Consider the following 16,370-nt stretch of genomic DNA (forward strand, 5'->3'; position numbering starts at 1 on the left):
ATCACGGGCGCTCGTCCCATGAAAATTGCCGTGCCTGCGTCACCCAACCCGTCGCTTTACCCCACCGCTGCCCCGCGTGGCAGGAGCTCCCCGGTGCCCTGGAACGGATGGGACGGAGAACGGACTCCAGATATATGCCCCGCCCGCCTTGGAGAAGCTGTCCTTGGGCGGGCTGCTGCTTTAAGAGACGATGAACAGAACAGACCTTGAACTACGCGCGTTTCCAGCAACAAAGTTACACTCGCAGCCACCGGCCGCTTGAACTTGCCCCTGATTGCAGGAATCGAACTCAGTTCGCTCTCACTCACCGCAGGCACACGACCGCACAGCGACCACACCATGGCGGCGGGAACACCATCAAACCCGATCAAGAAGATCCAGCTGGTGCGCATCGCCCACGTCTGGTACAAGCACGAGAACGCCGAGGCGGCGAAGAAGTTTGCGCTGGACTTTGGCTTTGTCGAGACGGCCCAGATCGGCAAGACCACCTTCTACCGGGGATATGGCACCGAGCCGTTCGCCCTCGCCATCGAGGCGGCGGACAAGACCGAGTTCGGCGGAGCGGCCTTCGTCGTCGAGTCGGAGGAGGACCTGGTCCACGCAACCAAGATCCTCCCCAAGGAGTGCAGGCCAACCGAGGTGCACGAGATGAAGGACGTCCCGGGCGGTGGCAAGCGCGTGACCTTCTACGACCCCGTCGACGGCTTTCCCTTCCATCTCGTACACGGCCAGACGCCAGTTGCATTGGAGGATCCAGGGTTCCCGCTTCTCAAGTTCAACTACGTGAGCCACCCGTGGACCCCGGCTCTCCGCTCGTGGCTCCCAGTGGCCCCCCTGCTGACCCAGCTTCCAGCCCACCGAGAAGAACCGCGGCCCGAACCAGTTCCAGCGCTTCAAGAAGCGGCCCGCGCCGGTGCACAAGCTGGGTCACTTCGGCATGTGCGTAACCAACTTCGCCAAGTGCTTTGAGTTCTACACGACCTACTTCAACTTCTTCCCGAGCGAGGTGAGCCCGCCCATTCTCATCATGTCGACCACGGACGCAACTCTTGCTCCTGCTGACACCGAGGCCGCCACAGCTTGTGCACACCGAGCAGGGCGTCAACAACACCGTTTTCTTCCGGCTCGACCGCGGCGACGAGCTGGTCGACCACCACTGCTTCTTCTTCTTCGAGGGCCCCAAGATGCACGTCCACCACTCGTCGTTCGAGACGCACGACTTCGACGCCCAAGTGCTGGGCCACGACTGGCTGCGTCACCAGGGGTACACCAACTGCTGGGGTGTCGGACGGCACGTCATGGGGAGCCAAATCTTTGATTACTGGTACGTTGGCGCCCTCCAACAAACACCACGGGGTTAAGGGAGTGTGCTGTGCTGACTGACGGGAACCCACCCAGGTTCGACCCCTCGGGCTTCATCATGGAGCACTACGTCGACGGCGACCTGCTGGATATGCGGGAACCCACGCACCACACCAAGGCCGCGCCGGATAACTTGCATGTTTGGGGTGAGTGGTTAACGGAGCAAAATTTTGTGTTCTTTGCTGACGGTTGCAATCAGGACCTGAGGTGCCTGCCACGTTCCTGCAATGATTGCGCTCCAGCCGGATGGCGTGACAGAAGGAGAGATATTTGCCTTGTGCGAAGGGCTTAGGTGCACGTTGAATGAGATCACGAGAAGATGAGGCGGGCACCACAATCAATACTGCTGTTACCGAAATGGCTGTCTCGATAGCTACATCAGAAAGCCCGACCAGCGTCTGTTCCAGCGATAGGAATCGGTAGGAATAGCGTGTAGTATGGCTTTCTGTATCTGTATTTCTCCGCAGCAGAATCACCTTGATTTTGAGATTCAAAATCCTCTTGGCTATTAAATTACTCCGGAGTGGAACAATCAGCTGTCTGTCCCAACACACAGCCATGTCAACCAACACCCTTTTCACTCAACCCCCTTCTGTCTCTCTCCTGCAAAACCAAGGCATCCAGCACCACCATCAACCTCCCCTCCACCCCTTACCATCCTCAACGCCCTCTTACCGCCCCGCGCAACTCCCCCTTCCGCCGCACCTGGCCCACCCCGGGCACCCGGGAGGCCGTGCCCAGCCCCACAGTGATGGCCGTCAGGTCCGTGATCTTATTGTTCACTTCGTACCGCTCAGCGAGCTGGATGCGCTCATCTCAGCGGGTTTGGGATCGGTTGGTGTGGCCAAAGAGGAAGAGGCGGCCGTTGGGCGGCGAATCGAGCAGGGCTGGTCGGATCCTGTCTACGTCTTGCGATGCCGGATCGGGCGGGTTGCTTGCGGCGTGCATATATCTCTCGATCGAGGGGAAGTGGGTGTGCCAGTGGCATTCCTCAAGCGGCGCTCGCTCTTCGCACAAACAGGTCGGCATACCACCCAGACGAGAACCCAAGACGTGGTCCTCTTCGGTAGCCGGTAATGTAGTGCAATGCCTTTCTCTCCGCGATCGCCGAGCTGGTGTGTTTATTATGCATCTGCCGATTGGCCTGCTCTCTGACGCTTGTCTGAGTTGCCTCGTCTTCCACTTTTCTTGAGCCTACCCTTCGGCGCCGAGCCATGGAAAGGTGCCGTCGCCTGCAAAGAAGCATCCTAACCTCGTCCTTAGCCCGCGGGTGGCGGGGAAGACTGTCTGAGGCATGCCCCAGCCGGGCAATGTGGGATCATCCGGGCCCATCTCAGTCTCTGGACATGGGGTTACTTCCCCCGCTGCATCCATCTACCTCAGCGTATTGCCCCGACGCCGACCACACATCTTTCAGACCGCCAGGCTGCTCATGACTGGGAAGTTGAAACATACGCCAGACAATGGCAGGGACAGGACGTCAACAGGATGGAGACATTCCGTTCAAAAATTCTGGGATAGTTCAGCCAGTCTTGACAAGAGAATTCCTTAGCTTACGATCACATAGAGCTTCAAGAGGCTGACACATGTTGCAGTATGACAACTATTATGGGTCTAAAATAAAACGGGCCCCGGGATTTCAGCACAACCCGCGACTGACAAAAACGGGTAAGGAATGACGGGCTGTATCCCAGTATTCTGATCTTTTCGCAAGGCAGACGCCTCGCCGCCAGGCTGGTGCGCTGCGACTTGGGCCTGAACAGGAAGGAAGCGAAGCCGGCCGTGGAGGAGCAGGAGACGAAGCCGACGACGATGGTGGCCGCTGTTGCCTAGATGATGGATGTGTGTGTGTGCCGTGGCTGAAGGGGAGGACCTAAGCAGCGATGTGTACCCAGGAGTGCGTGAGAATCTATTCGTTTAAACCCAGGAGATATGACCTCCCAAGTAGCGTTAGGAATCCTGCGCAAAACCAATGGCGGCCCTGCTAAGCTGTTACACAACCGTAGTGGTCCCGCGATTGATTAACTAGGTACTTGAGGCTCACTTGTGAATGAGATTATGAGCCAAGCAAAGGTGTCGGATATGATGTCGGCGGAATGAGGCTCCGTAACCTGAATATCTCCATGGGCGGAGCAACAAAACAGGTATCATTAATATTCAGGAATAAGCTGAAATGTGCTCTCAGGCTATGCTTTGCTCTCAGGGCCCTCTTCCAACGCCTTCACCAGCTCGTCCCAGGCCGAGACAACCTCGCTCCTCTGGGCAGCCCACGGCCCCGCATCGTTGCTCGCGTCCAGGCCGAGCTCCTGCCCGTTGAAGCACTTGGTGCGGAAGTCGGGGTCGGGGAAGGCGAAGCCGACCGACTTCTCGGTGACGCGCACGCGCATGGCGCGCAGGACGGCGCGCAGCTGCTCGGCGCACTGGTGGCCGCCGTGGCCGCCGTAGCTGACGATCATGGCTGGCTTGCCGGCCCACTCGTGGAACAGGAAGTCGAGGGCGTTCTTGAGCTCGGCGGGGAAGCTCCAGTTGCGCTGCGGCGTGACGAACACGAAGGCGTCGAGCGCCGCCACCCGCCGCGACCACGCGCGCGTGTGCTCGTGCGCGTACCCGTCCGCCGACTGGATCCGCTGCGGGATGCCCGGCTCGTCGAAGAAGGGCAGGTCGACCGCCTTGAGGTCGACCACGTCGAACGTGACGGTCCGCCGCGGCGACGCGGCCTTTTCCTCGGCGTTCTTGATGATGTCGTGCACGAAGCTGGCGATCTGCGGGCCGACCCGCACGACCCGCCGGCTGCCGATGATTATGCCGACCTTGAAAGCCTTGTCTGTCGCCATGTTGGGTAATCAAGATGGATTGCGGTGCGCTCGGCTGTTGTTTTGAAAAATACCGATGTTCGATGTCAACCTTACTCAGCGGCAAGGGACAAGGAGGGAAGGGCAGGACAAGCTTGGTTATTGAAGTGCTTGAATTAACGGTTCGTGTCCAGATTCCGTATTTCTTATGACGGCACGGGATCCTGTGTCAGCAGAGACGGGCAGGTGCATAGGTTGCTTCCCGTTCGCAATCGGGTTCTCGCGCTTTGTTCTGCCTTATGTCCGTCCGCTCTGACTAAGCTCTAAGCTCCGTCCCGTCCCTGCTTGAAGTAAGCTGTTGACCCCGAGGGCCGAGCCGGCCTCGGTGAATTCGTGTAAATCCGGCCCAGCGATTGGCAAGCGGCGGCGGGTTGAACAGAGTCGCCCGCGTCCCCTGCGCCGTCCCCCCGCATCCCTTGCGCCGCCCCCCGCGTCCCAGCCGGCCCCGGCCCAAGGCTTATCACCGTGCTTCGCGTTACACTATGCTTGCACCATGCATGCTCGCTTTCCAGGCCGTCAGCCTCTTCTTTCCCCCTCGCATCGCACTCAACACCCCTGTCGCGATCATGCATCAAGTCCGAGCTGGCCCACAGCTTACCCCTGTCTCCGCGGAGCCGGTCCGAACTGGAGGACGGAGCTGACCTCTCAGACCCGAAGGATTGGTTCGGCGCAGCCCAGCCCATCGGGCCATTAGTTGACGGATCGCCATAGTCTGGATCCACCAGCCCCTGAGACCGGGAGCCCAACTGGAGCCCAACAGGTGCCCTCTCTTCCACAATCTTCCTTCCCAACACACAACTACACGGCTGAACACATTGCTGTTGATGTGCTCAGATGGCGATAGCATCGATTGCTCGCTTCCGCGTAGAGGTTCCAACATGACCTATCCTATGCAGGTCTCTCAGACGCAGTGAACAAACAGGCCCGGAGTTAAGTAACTAGTAGTCCGATCGAGTCCAGCAATTCCCTGAGCATCCTGAAACTGCCGCTGTTGAGCACCTGGGTAATTCAACACCGTTCGTCCCTCAGACGTGTTTGGAAAATAGTTAAGAACGGAGCCACAAGTGTGCCAGTAAGAATAGTTTCTAGCGCAGTGGTTTCAACAGAACGATGCCCGGGTGTTTCCCCTTTCTTGCGAACCCCCTGAGGAACACGCTCCCACTTGTTGAGGAAAGTTGACGAAGGAGCGGAACACCTTACCGTAGGCGTTTGCGTTAAGCGTTAAGCTCGGGGTCTGAAATGATGACCTCTTTTTGTTCAATGGATTCGATGCAGAACGGAATTGACGCAGCTCGGGCGAGCCGCCGGTGCGGTCGGAAGCAACCGGGTGGCGAACGAGACGAGGCCAGCAGTCCTCGATGTGTAGACGGGATCCGCTTCGGATAATCAAACATCAGCACAGCATATCCATTAGATGAGAGCGTAGCTCCGCTATCTTGGGCAGGGACTCTCTCCCCTGCGATGGTGGCAATGTCCGTTGCTGTTCCGGAACCGGCATGAAGTTTACGGTGACCGTCATCAGTGGGCTTGTAAACCGGACCTTGGAATTTTCCGATGCTCGAGTCGCTCGACAGAAATTTCGAGTTGCGGGCGAAAGGTTTGGAGGTCTTACTCCTAGTTTCAGCAGGGACCACACAAGCTGAGCGACTCGCCGACCCTTCAACTCGCAGACTGCGTTCACATCGATATTCACGCCGTAGCGAAAACACAATACACTGCATTCAACCTTGATAACCTAACAACACGAAGCACCTAAACGAGCTATCCAAACAGAAAAACGACCAATCTAGGAACCTCCAACGATTTGTCTCTCTCTCTCTGTTTCCCTCTCTCTCTCTAATAACCCCCTTCCACACCCCACCCACCTCCTCCACCCTAGCTAGGCCTCAGCAGACCCCAAACCAAACCCAGCCGTTCAGCTGTAGTACTCCACCAACCACCGCCGCAGGTCCCCGACGGTGGGGTACTCGAGGAACAGGCTGCCGCTCATGACCACGCCGAGCTCCTCGCGGAACTTCTCCGCCAGCACCAGGCTCATCAGGCTGTCCACGCCCAGGTTGGCGAAGCTGGCCTCGTCGCGCAGCTCCGCCGCGTCCAGCGCCGTCTCGCGCGCTACCAGTGCTAGCGCCTTGGCTGCTGTGCTGTTGCTGCTTTCCCCGGGGGCCGGTGCGGCGGCGGGGGCTGGGGCAGGTGCCGGGGCGGGAGTGGGTGCCGGGGTAGGAGTGGGAGTGGGAATGGGTGCTGGGATGGTTGCGCGAGCGGGCTCCGCGGGACGCGCTGGGGCTACTGACACGGGAGCTGGGTCCTTCTTCGCTGGTGCTGGTGCTGGTGCCTTCTTTGGTGCGGCTGCTGCGGGCTCGGTGGCACCGCCGCCGTGGGTGATGGGGTGCACGTCGCGCGGCGAGAAGAAGCGGTTCAGCAGCATGCGCGGGTACGCGCGGAACTTGATGGCCTCGACCAGGCCGACGATGGTGTCGTTCTGCAGGATGTAGACGTCGCCGAGGTAGACGTTGGGGTCGGCCTCGGTGGGGATCATGTGGACGTAGGACTGGTACCTGCCGCCGGCGACGAGGTCCCTGGCGAAGCGCATCGAGCGGAAGCCCGGCGTGACGCAGAACTTGGCCTGGTTGTCGACCGCGTCCGACACGTTCATGACGAAGCCCGCCAGGTGGGCCACGCTGTCGATCCAGTGCGGCGGCACCGTCCAGGTGCCCGCCCGGTCGGCCACCAGCTCGACGTCGGCCACCGCCTCGAGCCCGTGCAGCACCACCGACTGCATGCCGCGGTACTTGGGCGCGTAGTCGACCAGGCTGTTCGCGAAGAGCCGGTATGCCATGGCGCTCGAGAACTTGTTGGCCACGCCGCGCTCGGCGAGCTCCCGCAGCGCCTGGATGCGGCCCAGCACCAGGTGCTTGTAGGGGATCCACGAGGTGAGCCACTCGGCCGCGGTGCCGAACGTGAGCGCGGCCGTGGCGAAGGGGGGCTCCTCGCTGCTGACGTGCCCGTCCTGCCCGGCGTTGTGCCACTCCAGGCGGCCGGTTGGGGCGCCCGAGCCGCTGTCGTCGATCGTGAGCGAGACCTGGATGAGCTGGGGCTTGGTCGTGTCTTGGTTGGCAATCAGCCCCTCGGTGACGACCAGATCGACGACATTGGCCCGCCAGTCCGCCGCGTCGGGTCGCATCTTCTTGAGCAGGTATTGCCCAAGGGTGATCGCAATGTCGGCATGGATGGACTAGATCGCAACAGTGGTTAGCAGGTAGGAGCTCCACGATATTGACCTCTGCTGAGAGACCGGACGTACCGATGTCACCACGCCACAGTTGTTCATCTTGTGGCCCCATGCCGCAGCAAAGAGCTCGGGGTGCATGAGGTCGGACTGCATGACCACGCGACCGGTCGACCCCTGGATTTCCTCCTCGACGATATTCTGCACGCCCGCCGTCCTCGGGCCAGCGGGAGGCGCCGGCTTGGCCGACGCCGCCTTGAGCAGCGCCTTTTCCGCGTCGTAGAACGTGTTGCCCTTGGTCAGGGCCCAGTCGCCGTTGTACGGAATCCAATAGTTCTTCTCGTTCCAGGCGTACGCCGGCAGGTCCAGGAGCCGGAGCGCCGGCTCGAAGGGCTTGTGGAAGGCGTCCCAGTTGATCTCCACGCCGGCACAGTGCAGCGTCGCGAGGCTGCCGGCCAGGGTCGAATAGTTGTCCTCGCCCCGGCGGAGGGACGGGACGGCGGCGGCCACGGACGGCAGCGTGGTCTGGACGAAGTTGACGCAGACGGGGTGGGGCCCAATCTCGATCCAGGCCGTCTGGCCGTCGATCGACGAAGTCCTGAGCGCGCTCTCGAGGGCGCCGCGGAAGTCGACGGCCTCGCGCGTCGCCCGCCGGACGTAGTTCGCGTTCAGCGTCCTGTCGTCGAACACGACCTTGCCGAGCAGCGGCGAGATCACGGGCACCTCGGGCGACTGGAACACCACGCCGGTCCGGCCGACCTCTTCGAAGGCGTCCAGGATGGGGTCGGTCTGCGCCGAGTGGAAGGCGAAGTCGACGTCCAGGCTGACGCACTTGTACCCGGCCGCCTGCAGCGTGCCGCAGAGGACGTCGATGTTGTCGCGCGGGCCGCTCAGGACCGTGTCCTTGGGCCCGTTGAGGCACGCAATCTCGTAGGCCGGGCTCTGGGCATCCTTGCCGAGCACCTCGGCGATCTGCTCGCGCGACGCCTTCACGGCGAGCATCTTGTGGCTGCCCGCCGTGCACTTCTGCTCCAGCATGGTGGCCCGCGTCCCGGCGAGGAAGATGGCGTCGCTCGCGGAGAGCACCCCCGCCACGCAGAGCGCTGCGTACTCGCCCAGGCTGTGCCCCACGACGATGTCCGCCTTGACGCCCAGCGACTCCCAGTATCTGGCGACCGCGATCTCGGTGCAGACGAGGGCCAGCTGGGTCACGACGGGCGAGTGTTTGTGATCCTGCGGGTGGCTTCCGTCGATCGCGGGGATGAACGACGGGAACCCCTGATGCTGGCAGATATCGTCCAGCTCCTCGATGTCCTGGCGGAATCCGGGGCAGTGGCGGAACAGGTCGAGGTCCATCGAGCGGTGGGACGCGCCCTGGCCGGTGAAGGCAAACGCCACCGGGGGCGGGCCCGTCGCAGGGATCGTTTTGTGCGAGTCGCTCTCGAGATACGACGAGAGCATCTTCCGCAGCTGGGCCACGTCGGTCGCTGCGACGGCCACGCGCTGGTTGTGGTGAAGGCGCCGAGCCGTTGTGGTGTAGGAAAGGCTGGGCAGGGACACATCTCCGGCATCCAGGTACGCAATCAGACGCTCCAGATTCCCCTTGAGCGACACCTTGCTCTTCGCGGACACGGTCACGACGTGCGTGCGGCGAGGGTCGACGCCCTTGGGCTCGCGGATGGGGCCCTCTTCCAGCACGACGTGAGTATTGCCGCCGGCGGCGCCGAAGTTGTTGATGGCAGCGATGCGCTTCCTGGCGGGGCTGCGTGACCACGGCTGCTGGGTGTAGGGGATGTGGAGGTTCCGCTTGTCCAGGTCCTTGGGGAAGGTCGGGTTGAGGCTGTTCTTGATGCCCACGTGGCGCGGGATCATGCCCTTCTGGAGCATGAGGAGGACCTTGACGAGCGCTGTTGTCCCGGCGACGGCCTCTCCGTGGCCCACGTTGGCCTTGACCGTCCCGATGACCAGCGGCTGGTCCGGCCGGCGCCGCTTCGTGCTCGTGAGCGGAGCATAGACCTGGCAGACGGACTGGATTTCTTCCCTGTCGCCGGCCTGCGTGCCCGTGCCGTGCATCTCGACATAGCTCACGTCGAGAGGGTCGACGCCGGCGCTGTTCAGCACCTGTCGGAAGAGGTAGGCCTGGGCACCGGCGTGGGGGTGCGTGAGGGAGACGGCCTCGGCCGAATGGTTGGTAGCAGCTCCCAGGATCACGCCGAGGATGTTGTCGTTGTCAGCCTCGGCGTCTTCGAGCCGTTTCATGACCACGGACGCGATGCCATCGCCGCGGCAGTAGCCGTCGGCCTCCGAGTCCCACGCCTTACACGCGTTGGGCGTTTTGGAAAGGAAGTGGTCGATGCTGAGCCCGGCGAACGCGTCAGGGTTGGTCAGGACGTTCACTCCGCCAGCAATGGCCGTGTCCACCTCGCCGTTCCAGAGGGCCGTGCAAGCGGCCTGCGGTCGGTCAGTCAGATTGAATTTCCGCGTGTGCGCAGCTAACAAGGTGCACATACCTGAATCGTTGCCAACCCCGACGAGCACGCAGTATCGATGCTGTAGCTGGGGCCGGAGAACTTGAAGAAGTAGTTGATGCGCCCCGGTCCAAACGCACGGCATCCGCCCGAAATGAAGTAGTTCCGGATCTCCTGCGCGGTGTTGATCTCGCGGTAGTCATCGCTGGCCTGGGCGTAGAAGGTGCCGATGCGGTGGGCATTTGTGGCGGCCGTCCGGTTGCACACGACGCCGGCCTGCTCGAGGGCCTCGTAGGCCGTCACCAAGGCCAGTCGCTGCATGGGATCGGTCTGCTGCGCCTCGCGGGGGGACATGTTGAAGAAGGGCGCGTCGAAGAGGCCGGGCTCATCGATGAAGCAGCCGTAGGGGGTCAGCGAAGCGTTCATGCGCTTGCCGGTCGGGTCGGCGTGCGTCTCCACGTCGAACCTGTCGGGCGGGATCGTCCTGTGGACGTCGAGGCCTTGCTCCAGGAGCGACCAGAATTTCTCCGTGTCGGTGGCGCCGCCCGGCATCCTGCAGGACATACCGACGATCGCGATCTTGGCCTGGGCGGGTCCCCTCGGCCCCTTCGACGGCGGGGTCGAGTTGGCAACCCATGCCATGGCGTCTTCGATGGCCACGTCCACCCCGCTGAGCTCCGAGCGGAGGGCCGAGACCAGTTCGTGAAGGGGAACGGAGTTATGGAAGGTGATGAATTGGCATTCAGGGGCCGCTTGGGCGCGGACCCGCGAGACGACCGCCTGGACCACCTTGTGCCACTGGTTGGCGCACGTGAGAATCTCCCGCACGATGCCTTCGAACAGCTGCGAGACCGAGGCCGCCTCGAACTCCCGGCCGGTGCTCGACGAGATAACGGGAAGGCGCGGGATATGCTGGGGATTCTGCTCCAGCTCTGCGAGCAAGCTGGTGCGCACCACCTTGGCCACATGGCGGGCCGAGTAGATGTGCGGCGCGTGACACAGGCCGGCAAACACGGAGAGGGAGACGGAGCGGCGGTCGCGGAAGTAGTCGGCCTCGCGGAACAGCTGCTTCAGGCGGGCGGGCGGTCCGCTCACGGTGACGCACTCGGCCGAGGTTTGGCTGATGGCGCTCACGTACACCCGGCTGCTGTCGGGCATGTCCTTCTGGAACGCGTCCAGCTCCCGCTGCACCTCGTCGGCCGTGGCGTCGGGCAGCACGTAGGCCCAGGGCTCGGGCGGAGCGGATCCGGTGAGGAAGCGCGGCTGGAAGTTCTGCGAGACATGATGGACCATGACACCCATGCGGAAGGCGATGCGCACGACCTGGACGGCGGGGAGCGGCAGATCGCCCACCGTCGGCGCGAGGGCGACTGCCGCGGCTGCGAACAGGCCTGTGCCCAGTCCGGTGAGAATGGTGTCCCCGGGCTGGAAGACATAGCTCTCAGGATGTTCCTCAAAGTGCCTAGTTGAGAGCGCCGCAGATGTCAGTAACAACGAAGCACGAAGGACAACCTGGGCCGGCAGGGGGTTTCACTCACCCAATGAAGGACGCCAGCTGCAGCACACACAGAAGCGTCCCATCCACCGACCCGCCCAGCGGGCCCTGGCGCAGCTTCGTGTCTTCCCAGAGGTGCAGCACGCTCTGAAAATGCGGCATCAACGACCTCAGCTCTCCCGGAAGCTGCCTAACCTCATCGCGGATGGCCCGGTTGACTTCGTCGATGAATCGTGTCACGACCGGATACCGTCTGTCCTGGGTGCAGATGTGCAGCTTGCGCAGAAGCTGCAGCACGTCGTCATTGGGGAAGTCGGTGCCGAAGAAGGCGACCTTGGTGCTGGGCTGCTGCGGGCTGGACGTGCCCGTTAGCCTCGGCGACCTGGCGAAGTCGACCGGCGTGTCGATGACACTGGCATCGACGGATTCGGAGGACGTCATGACTTTGGGCGCCTGGAGGTCACGTTGAATGGCCACCTGAAAAGGAGGCAGGGGGGAAAAGGGTTGAACTCAGTGCAGCACAGCACGACACGACATGCGATAGCGCAGGCCGACGACGAGGAGGTTCAGGTCACATCATCTGCTTCACGGCGGTGATATGCGTGACAGATATCTGAAATCTTGCCTTGCATTTATCTCTTCAGCCCGGTATCCAGCAGCCCAGCCAGCTTACAGGGCTCGATCTCTATCCACCGAGTACCCCGTAGCTGGCGCGCGACGACGGTCGTTGCTCGGGCAGCCTCACGAGGCGTTCACTGCCACCTTGGCAGGTGGCAAGTCCGACCGAGCCCTAGGCGCGGAAAGGGGCTCATGTCCGAGCCGACCCGTGAATCCGTGGCAATGCCGACAGTCCGAGACGGCTGAGATAGGCACAGAAAGAGGGGGGGGGGAGGGGGGGACCATTTCGGGCAGTATGGCCTGCGCCTCAGAGCAGCGTATCGGAGTAATCACCGCCGAGCCTTAAGCTCACCGCTCCGTGGCCCGACGCCCGCGACTCCACGCTCGGCGCGGGTTCTCCAGCTCATTGGGGCGGCTGGTGTAACCTGCCTGTGATGGTTCTAGACTTCTGAGTCCCAATGTTGTGTCTCGGTGCAGCATGCATGCATCATACTCAGCAATCAAGGTCCAGTCGTGCCTCGAAGAACTCTCGGGTTGCATCCCCATCAGCGGCGTCCCAATGGGATGAAGCGTTGACTATTTGATTCCTCACCTGCCATGGTTCCCGTTGCATAGGCGGTGTGCGCGATGAGGAGGATGATGGACCGTTGAAACTTCGCGAGACAATGTGTTGCGATTTATCTTTTTTTTTTCCTTTTTTTCTTTTTTTCTTTTCGGGCTAGATGCCATCACGGGCAGGTGCAACACGACGCTGCTTTGCGCCATTACACTGCACGCTGCCAAAGGTTCGGGGTATGTTGGGCTCAGAAGTGAGGAGCTGCTGTGGACCCTATTGTCTATTCCACGCTTCCAGGTTACTACGTATCTGAACATCCTAGGGAGCATATTCCGTCACTAACCGATACTCCATCAAGCAGGTGAAATGCTGGCAGCTGCGGGAGAGCATTATCATAGCTGAACTGAGAGGTCTAACACGTGCACTGTCTAGAACAGTCCACGTTGCTCGCAGGTGCCCGCGCCCATTACAAATTCAGATTCAAGGGTTTGGGGACGGATGCTGTTCCGTGCTGCAGCTTTCGAACACCTCAAGGAGTCGCAGCAGCACTCGACGTGCTCGGCATAATCAAGATTCAATGATCGGCATATTTCTCGGGGAACACTGCACACCCACTGGCACTTCCTCCTGGCGAGAGGCGGTGTTGACGGCAGCTGCCCACCTGGCAGTCAGCAGGACCTTTCTTTTGCCAATGTGAATTCAGCATTAAAGACACGGCATCTTCTTGGTCTTTCCATGGCAAAGCTGAGCGAAAGCCTTGTGTGAGCTTATCTCTCCGCCTCCAGAATTACCTCATAACCCTACATCCTGTTTGATTCAGAGTTGATGACGTGGAATCAATCTGGACAGTAGCTGGAGTTCAGCTTTCGGGATATCCGACCACAAATCTTGGTGCCCCTGAGACACCTTGGACGCCACGGGCTTGGCGCGCGCTTTGGCTATCAGGCAGCGTTGGATTGCTGTGGATAGTGATGGAATTCAAAGGGTGGCTCATTCAAGACAACGGGAGGCAGAAGTGTGAATCTTTCCAGCATGATTGGCTACAGTTACGATACACCCCTGGCTTGTTTGTTAGTTCGGTATTTATAGTGGATCACGACAGGGGCTCTCTGTCTCCTTGTGGTTGTCAAACACCAGGTCAAAGTGGGTCCAAGAGAGGTCTGCTGCACACACACTTTTTCCAGAGAAGCCCACAGTATATGCTACAACAGTAGCCCACATAGCGCTTGCGCAAGTAGTAGAGGGGCTCTAGATATACATATTCAGTGCCGTAGAATCCGAATCTGCAGTCAAATTGATGGTGCGCGCAAGACGCGTTGAGATCTAGATAGCTGTAATATTAGTGTAAAATACCTTTTTTACATTAGATTTTGCGTAAAATACACGTAATTTTACAGATATCTAGGTCTATCTAGATCTCAGCGCGTCTTGCGCGCACCATCAATCTGAATGCAGATTCGGCTTCTACGGCATTGAATATATATAGCTAGAGCCCTCTACCATACGCGCAAGCGCTATGTAGGCTACTGTTGTGGAATATCATTCTGGGCTTCTGTGGAAAAGGTGTGCGCGCAGCAGACCTCTCTTGGACCCACTTTGACCTGGTGTTTGACAACCACAACCGTACACCCCGAACGTTTGGTTGCACAAAGCGGATCTCGCCGCCGCGCCCTCAGAACGGAAGGCTAGTGGCGATCAATGTAACCTCGCATCATGAGCTTATTTTTCTTGGGCTTCACTACCGCCATCAACAGCCTGCACCGGCGCGCGTGTATCGGACGACGAATGCAACGTCGGCTGTGCCTGGGCTGGCCAGCCGGTGGACCACGGACAGCTTCCCGGCTTCGTCGCCAACGCTCTCCACCCACTTCAACACGTCTCCCAGTTCCACCTCCCGGTGGCCGGTTAGCTGCAGCAAGACGAGCTCGCCCATCTGCGAGAGGGCCTGGTTCTCCGGTTCCCCGTTTGCGCTGCCCAAGCCGTCGCCACCGGCGGCTGTCCGCAGCCGCGCGGTCAAGATCAACATGGCGGCACTGTTGGTGCGCAGCACGTCCAAGTGGGCGCCGAGCTCGGCCAGGACGAGATGGCGGAGCGCCAGGGGGCCGGCTTGCGAGATGCTGGCACCACGGTTCCACGACGCGACCTGATCGGGAACGGTTGACAGCACGGAGGGCACCCGGAGGATGTAGACTGCGGCATCCCGTATCGGCTGCGACGCGCCGATGCGGCGCTGCTGGACCGTGATGCGCGGATTGGCCCGGGCCAGCTGCGCGAAGGCGGCTGTGAGCTCGGTGGGGGTTCTTGCGGGGCCGTCGTCGTGAAATTGGACCACGAATTCGAGGCTCGGGTATCGGCGCGAGAGCGCGTCTGCCAGTTCGCACGACTCAGCGCCGACCTGCATGTGCGAAGTACGAGGGTTAGTTCGTAAGGCTGGAAGATGCGGTTTCACAATAATCCGCCGCGCTAGCTGTATTGGGCGTGTGGATGGCAACACCCTGAGTTTCTCCTCCGTCTTCCGGAGAGCACGACCGGCTTACATACCTCTACGATGCGCGCATTGCCCAGGTTGAACCAGTCAAATCGAGCCAAGATATCCGGGCTCGCAAGATCGCGTGCGCTACTGGTGTGCTCGAGGAATGCGAGCCACTGGCGCCTTAGCTTTGCGCCCTGGTCCGCGGCAGCCAAGTGGCGGTTGCCTGAGGCCGAGAGGATGTCGGCGGCGGGCGTCCCGTTGGACATGGTGTTGGAGCTGGCACTGGCGCTGGCGCTGGGGAGGGCAGTGAGACACTCTGCGAGTCTGCGGCTGGTTTCGGCCATGCGCAGGGCTGCCGGACCCACGCAACCACCAAGGAACTGGGCGGCATCCGCAAGCGAGAGATCCGAAAGAAAGGATGCGGAAAGTGTCGTGTGGGCTACGTGCCTTGGCAGTGGCTGGTCGAGGAAGCCAGCCGAGGCCATGAAGCTGACCACGGCATCGAGATGGTCCTCGGGGATCCCAAGTAGCTCGCCAAGGTCCGAAATCGCCACGCTGTCTCCCTGGGGGATGCATGCGAGCACCTGGAACTCGCACAGCCACCGAAGACACGACAGGATCTGGGCCTGCAGGACGGGGGGGGTACGTCAATCAGTCTTTTTTCGAAGTGGAGGAAGTCAGAGATAAACAATCGCGTCGCCTCAACCGAGAAGGGAACTGCATGGGTTGTGTGGGTGGCAGGTTGTGGTGTGTGCACCGGCAATAGTTCAGGTTGGAATCGGTCTGGAACATTGAGCCGTATCCGCTGCCAGGTACATACCTCGATGGCAAGATGCTGGATAAACTGACTGGGTTGGAACCCCTGTAATGCCCTCCGCAGGCGGGCTAAACTGGAAAGAGCACCCAGGCTCGCCGGGGGGATTCGCGTGGAGCCTTCCGTCCCAGACTGCCTGGGGAGCTGGGCCGTTTCGAGCCGGTCAGCGATATTGGCGAGCTCATTGGCGAGCCACTCGAAAGAAGGTGCTGCCATGGTCCGCGGAGTCGGGCAATAGCGTTATCCGTATTGGGGCAGTGTCCGTGGATGTACGAGACACTTGAGGCAGCTGCGATGGGGCGTGGCCGTGAGCGGCAGGGTCGAGGCGGGCAGGGGCGAGGCGGGCAGGGGCGAGGGAGGGGTCTTCGGCTGTGGAATAAGCTTATATGGACAATTTGGCAAATCCGGGGCCTCGTTGAATGTACCGGGCCATGCAGGAGCAGGAACAGGCCAAGCAAAGCACGATTTGCACGATCTGCACGATTTGCACCGGGGCGGGCGGGGGA

At 60.9% G+C, this 16,370-nt stretch overlaps 4 protein-coding genes across 4 annotated transcripts; 1 reads left to right on the top strand and 3 right to left on the bottom strand.

Moving 5' to 3' along the window:
* The first annotated feature begins 61 nt into the window (after positions 1–61).
* Positions 62–1,909, top strand: THITE_2170247 (uncharacterized protein). The gene is made up of 5 exons (XM_003652531.1): positions 62–783; positions 854–1,006; positions 1,080–1,324; positions 1,399–1,508; positions 1,562–1,909. Exons 1-5 carry the CDS (start codon positions 340–342, stop codon positions 1,591–1,593), a joined length of 984 nt encoding a protein of 327 aa, XP_003652579.1. The 5' UTR covers positions 62–339; the 3' UTR covers positions 1,594–1,909.
* Positions 1,910–3,512: 1,603 nt separating this feature from the next.
* THITE_2143847 (uncharacterized protein) lies at positions 3,513–4,196 on the bottom strand (the record flags this gene model as incomplete). The annotated part of the gene is made up of 2 exons (XM_003652532.1): positions 3,513–3,530; positions 3,588–4,196. 2 exons carry the CDS (start codon positions 4,194–4,196, stop codon positions 3,513–3,515), a joined length of 627 nt encoding a protein of 208 aa, XP_003652580.1.
* Positions 4,197–6,129: 1,933 nt separating this feature from the next.
* Positions 6,130–11,844, bottom strand: THITE_35447 (polyketide synthase; the record flags this gene model as incomplete). The annotated part of the gene is made up of 5 exons (XM_003652533.1): positions 6,130–6,519; positions 6,607–7,446; positions 7,516–9,891; positions 9,951–11,370; positions 11,447–11,844. 5 exons carry the CDS (start codon positions 11,842–11,844, stop codon positions 6,130–6,132), a joined length of 5,424 nt encoding a protein of 1,807 aa, XP_003652581.1.
* Positions 11,845–14,200: 2,356 nt separating this feature from the next.
* Positions 14,201–15,254, bottom strand: THITE_2114221 (uncharacterized protein). Its single transcript, XM_003652534.1, has one exon. The coding sequence runs from the start codon at positions 14,976–14,978 to the stop codon at positions 14,325–14,327; it is 654 nt and encodes a 217-aa protein (XP_003652582.1). The 5' UTR covers positions 14,979–15,254; the 3' UTR covers positions 14,201–14,324.
* Positions 15,255–16,370: the final 1,116 nt, after the last annotated feature.

The sequence above is a fragment of the Thermothielavioides terrestris genome, chromosome 2, assembly GCF_000226115.1.
Source record: "Thermothielavioides terrestris NRRL 8126 chromosome 2, complete sequence".
NCBI lineage: Eukaryota > Fungi > Ascomycota > Sordariomycetes > Sordariales > Chaetomiaceae > Thermothielavioides > Thermothielavioides terrestris.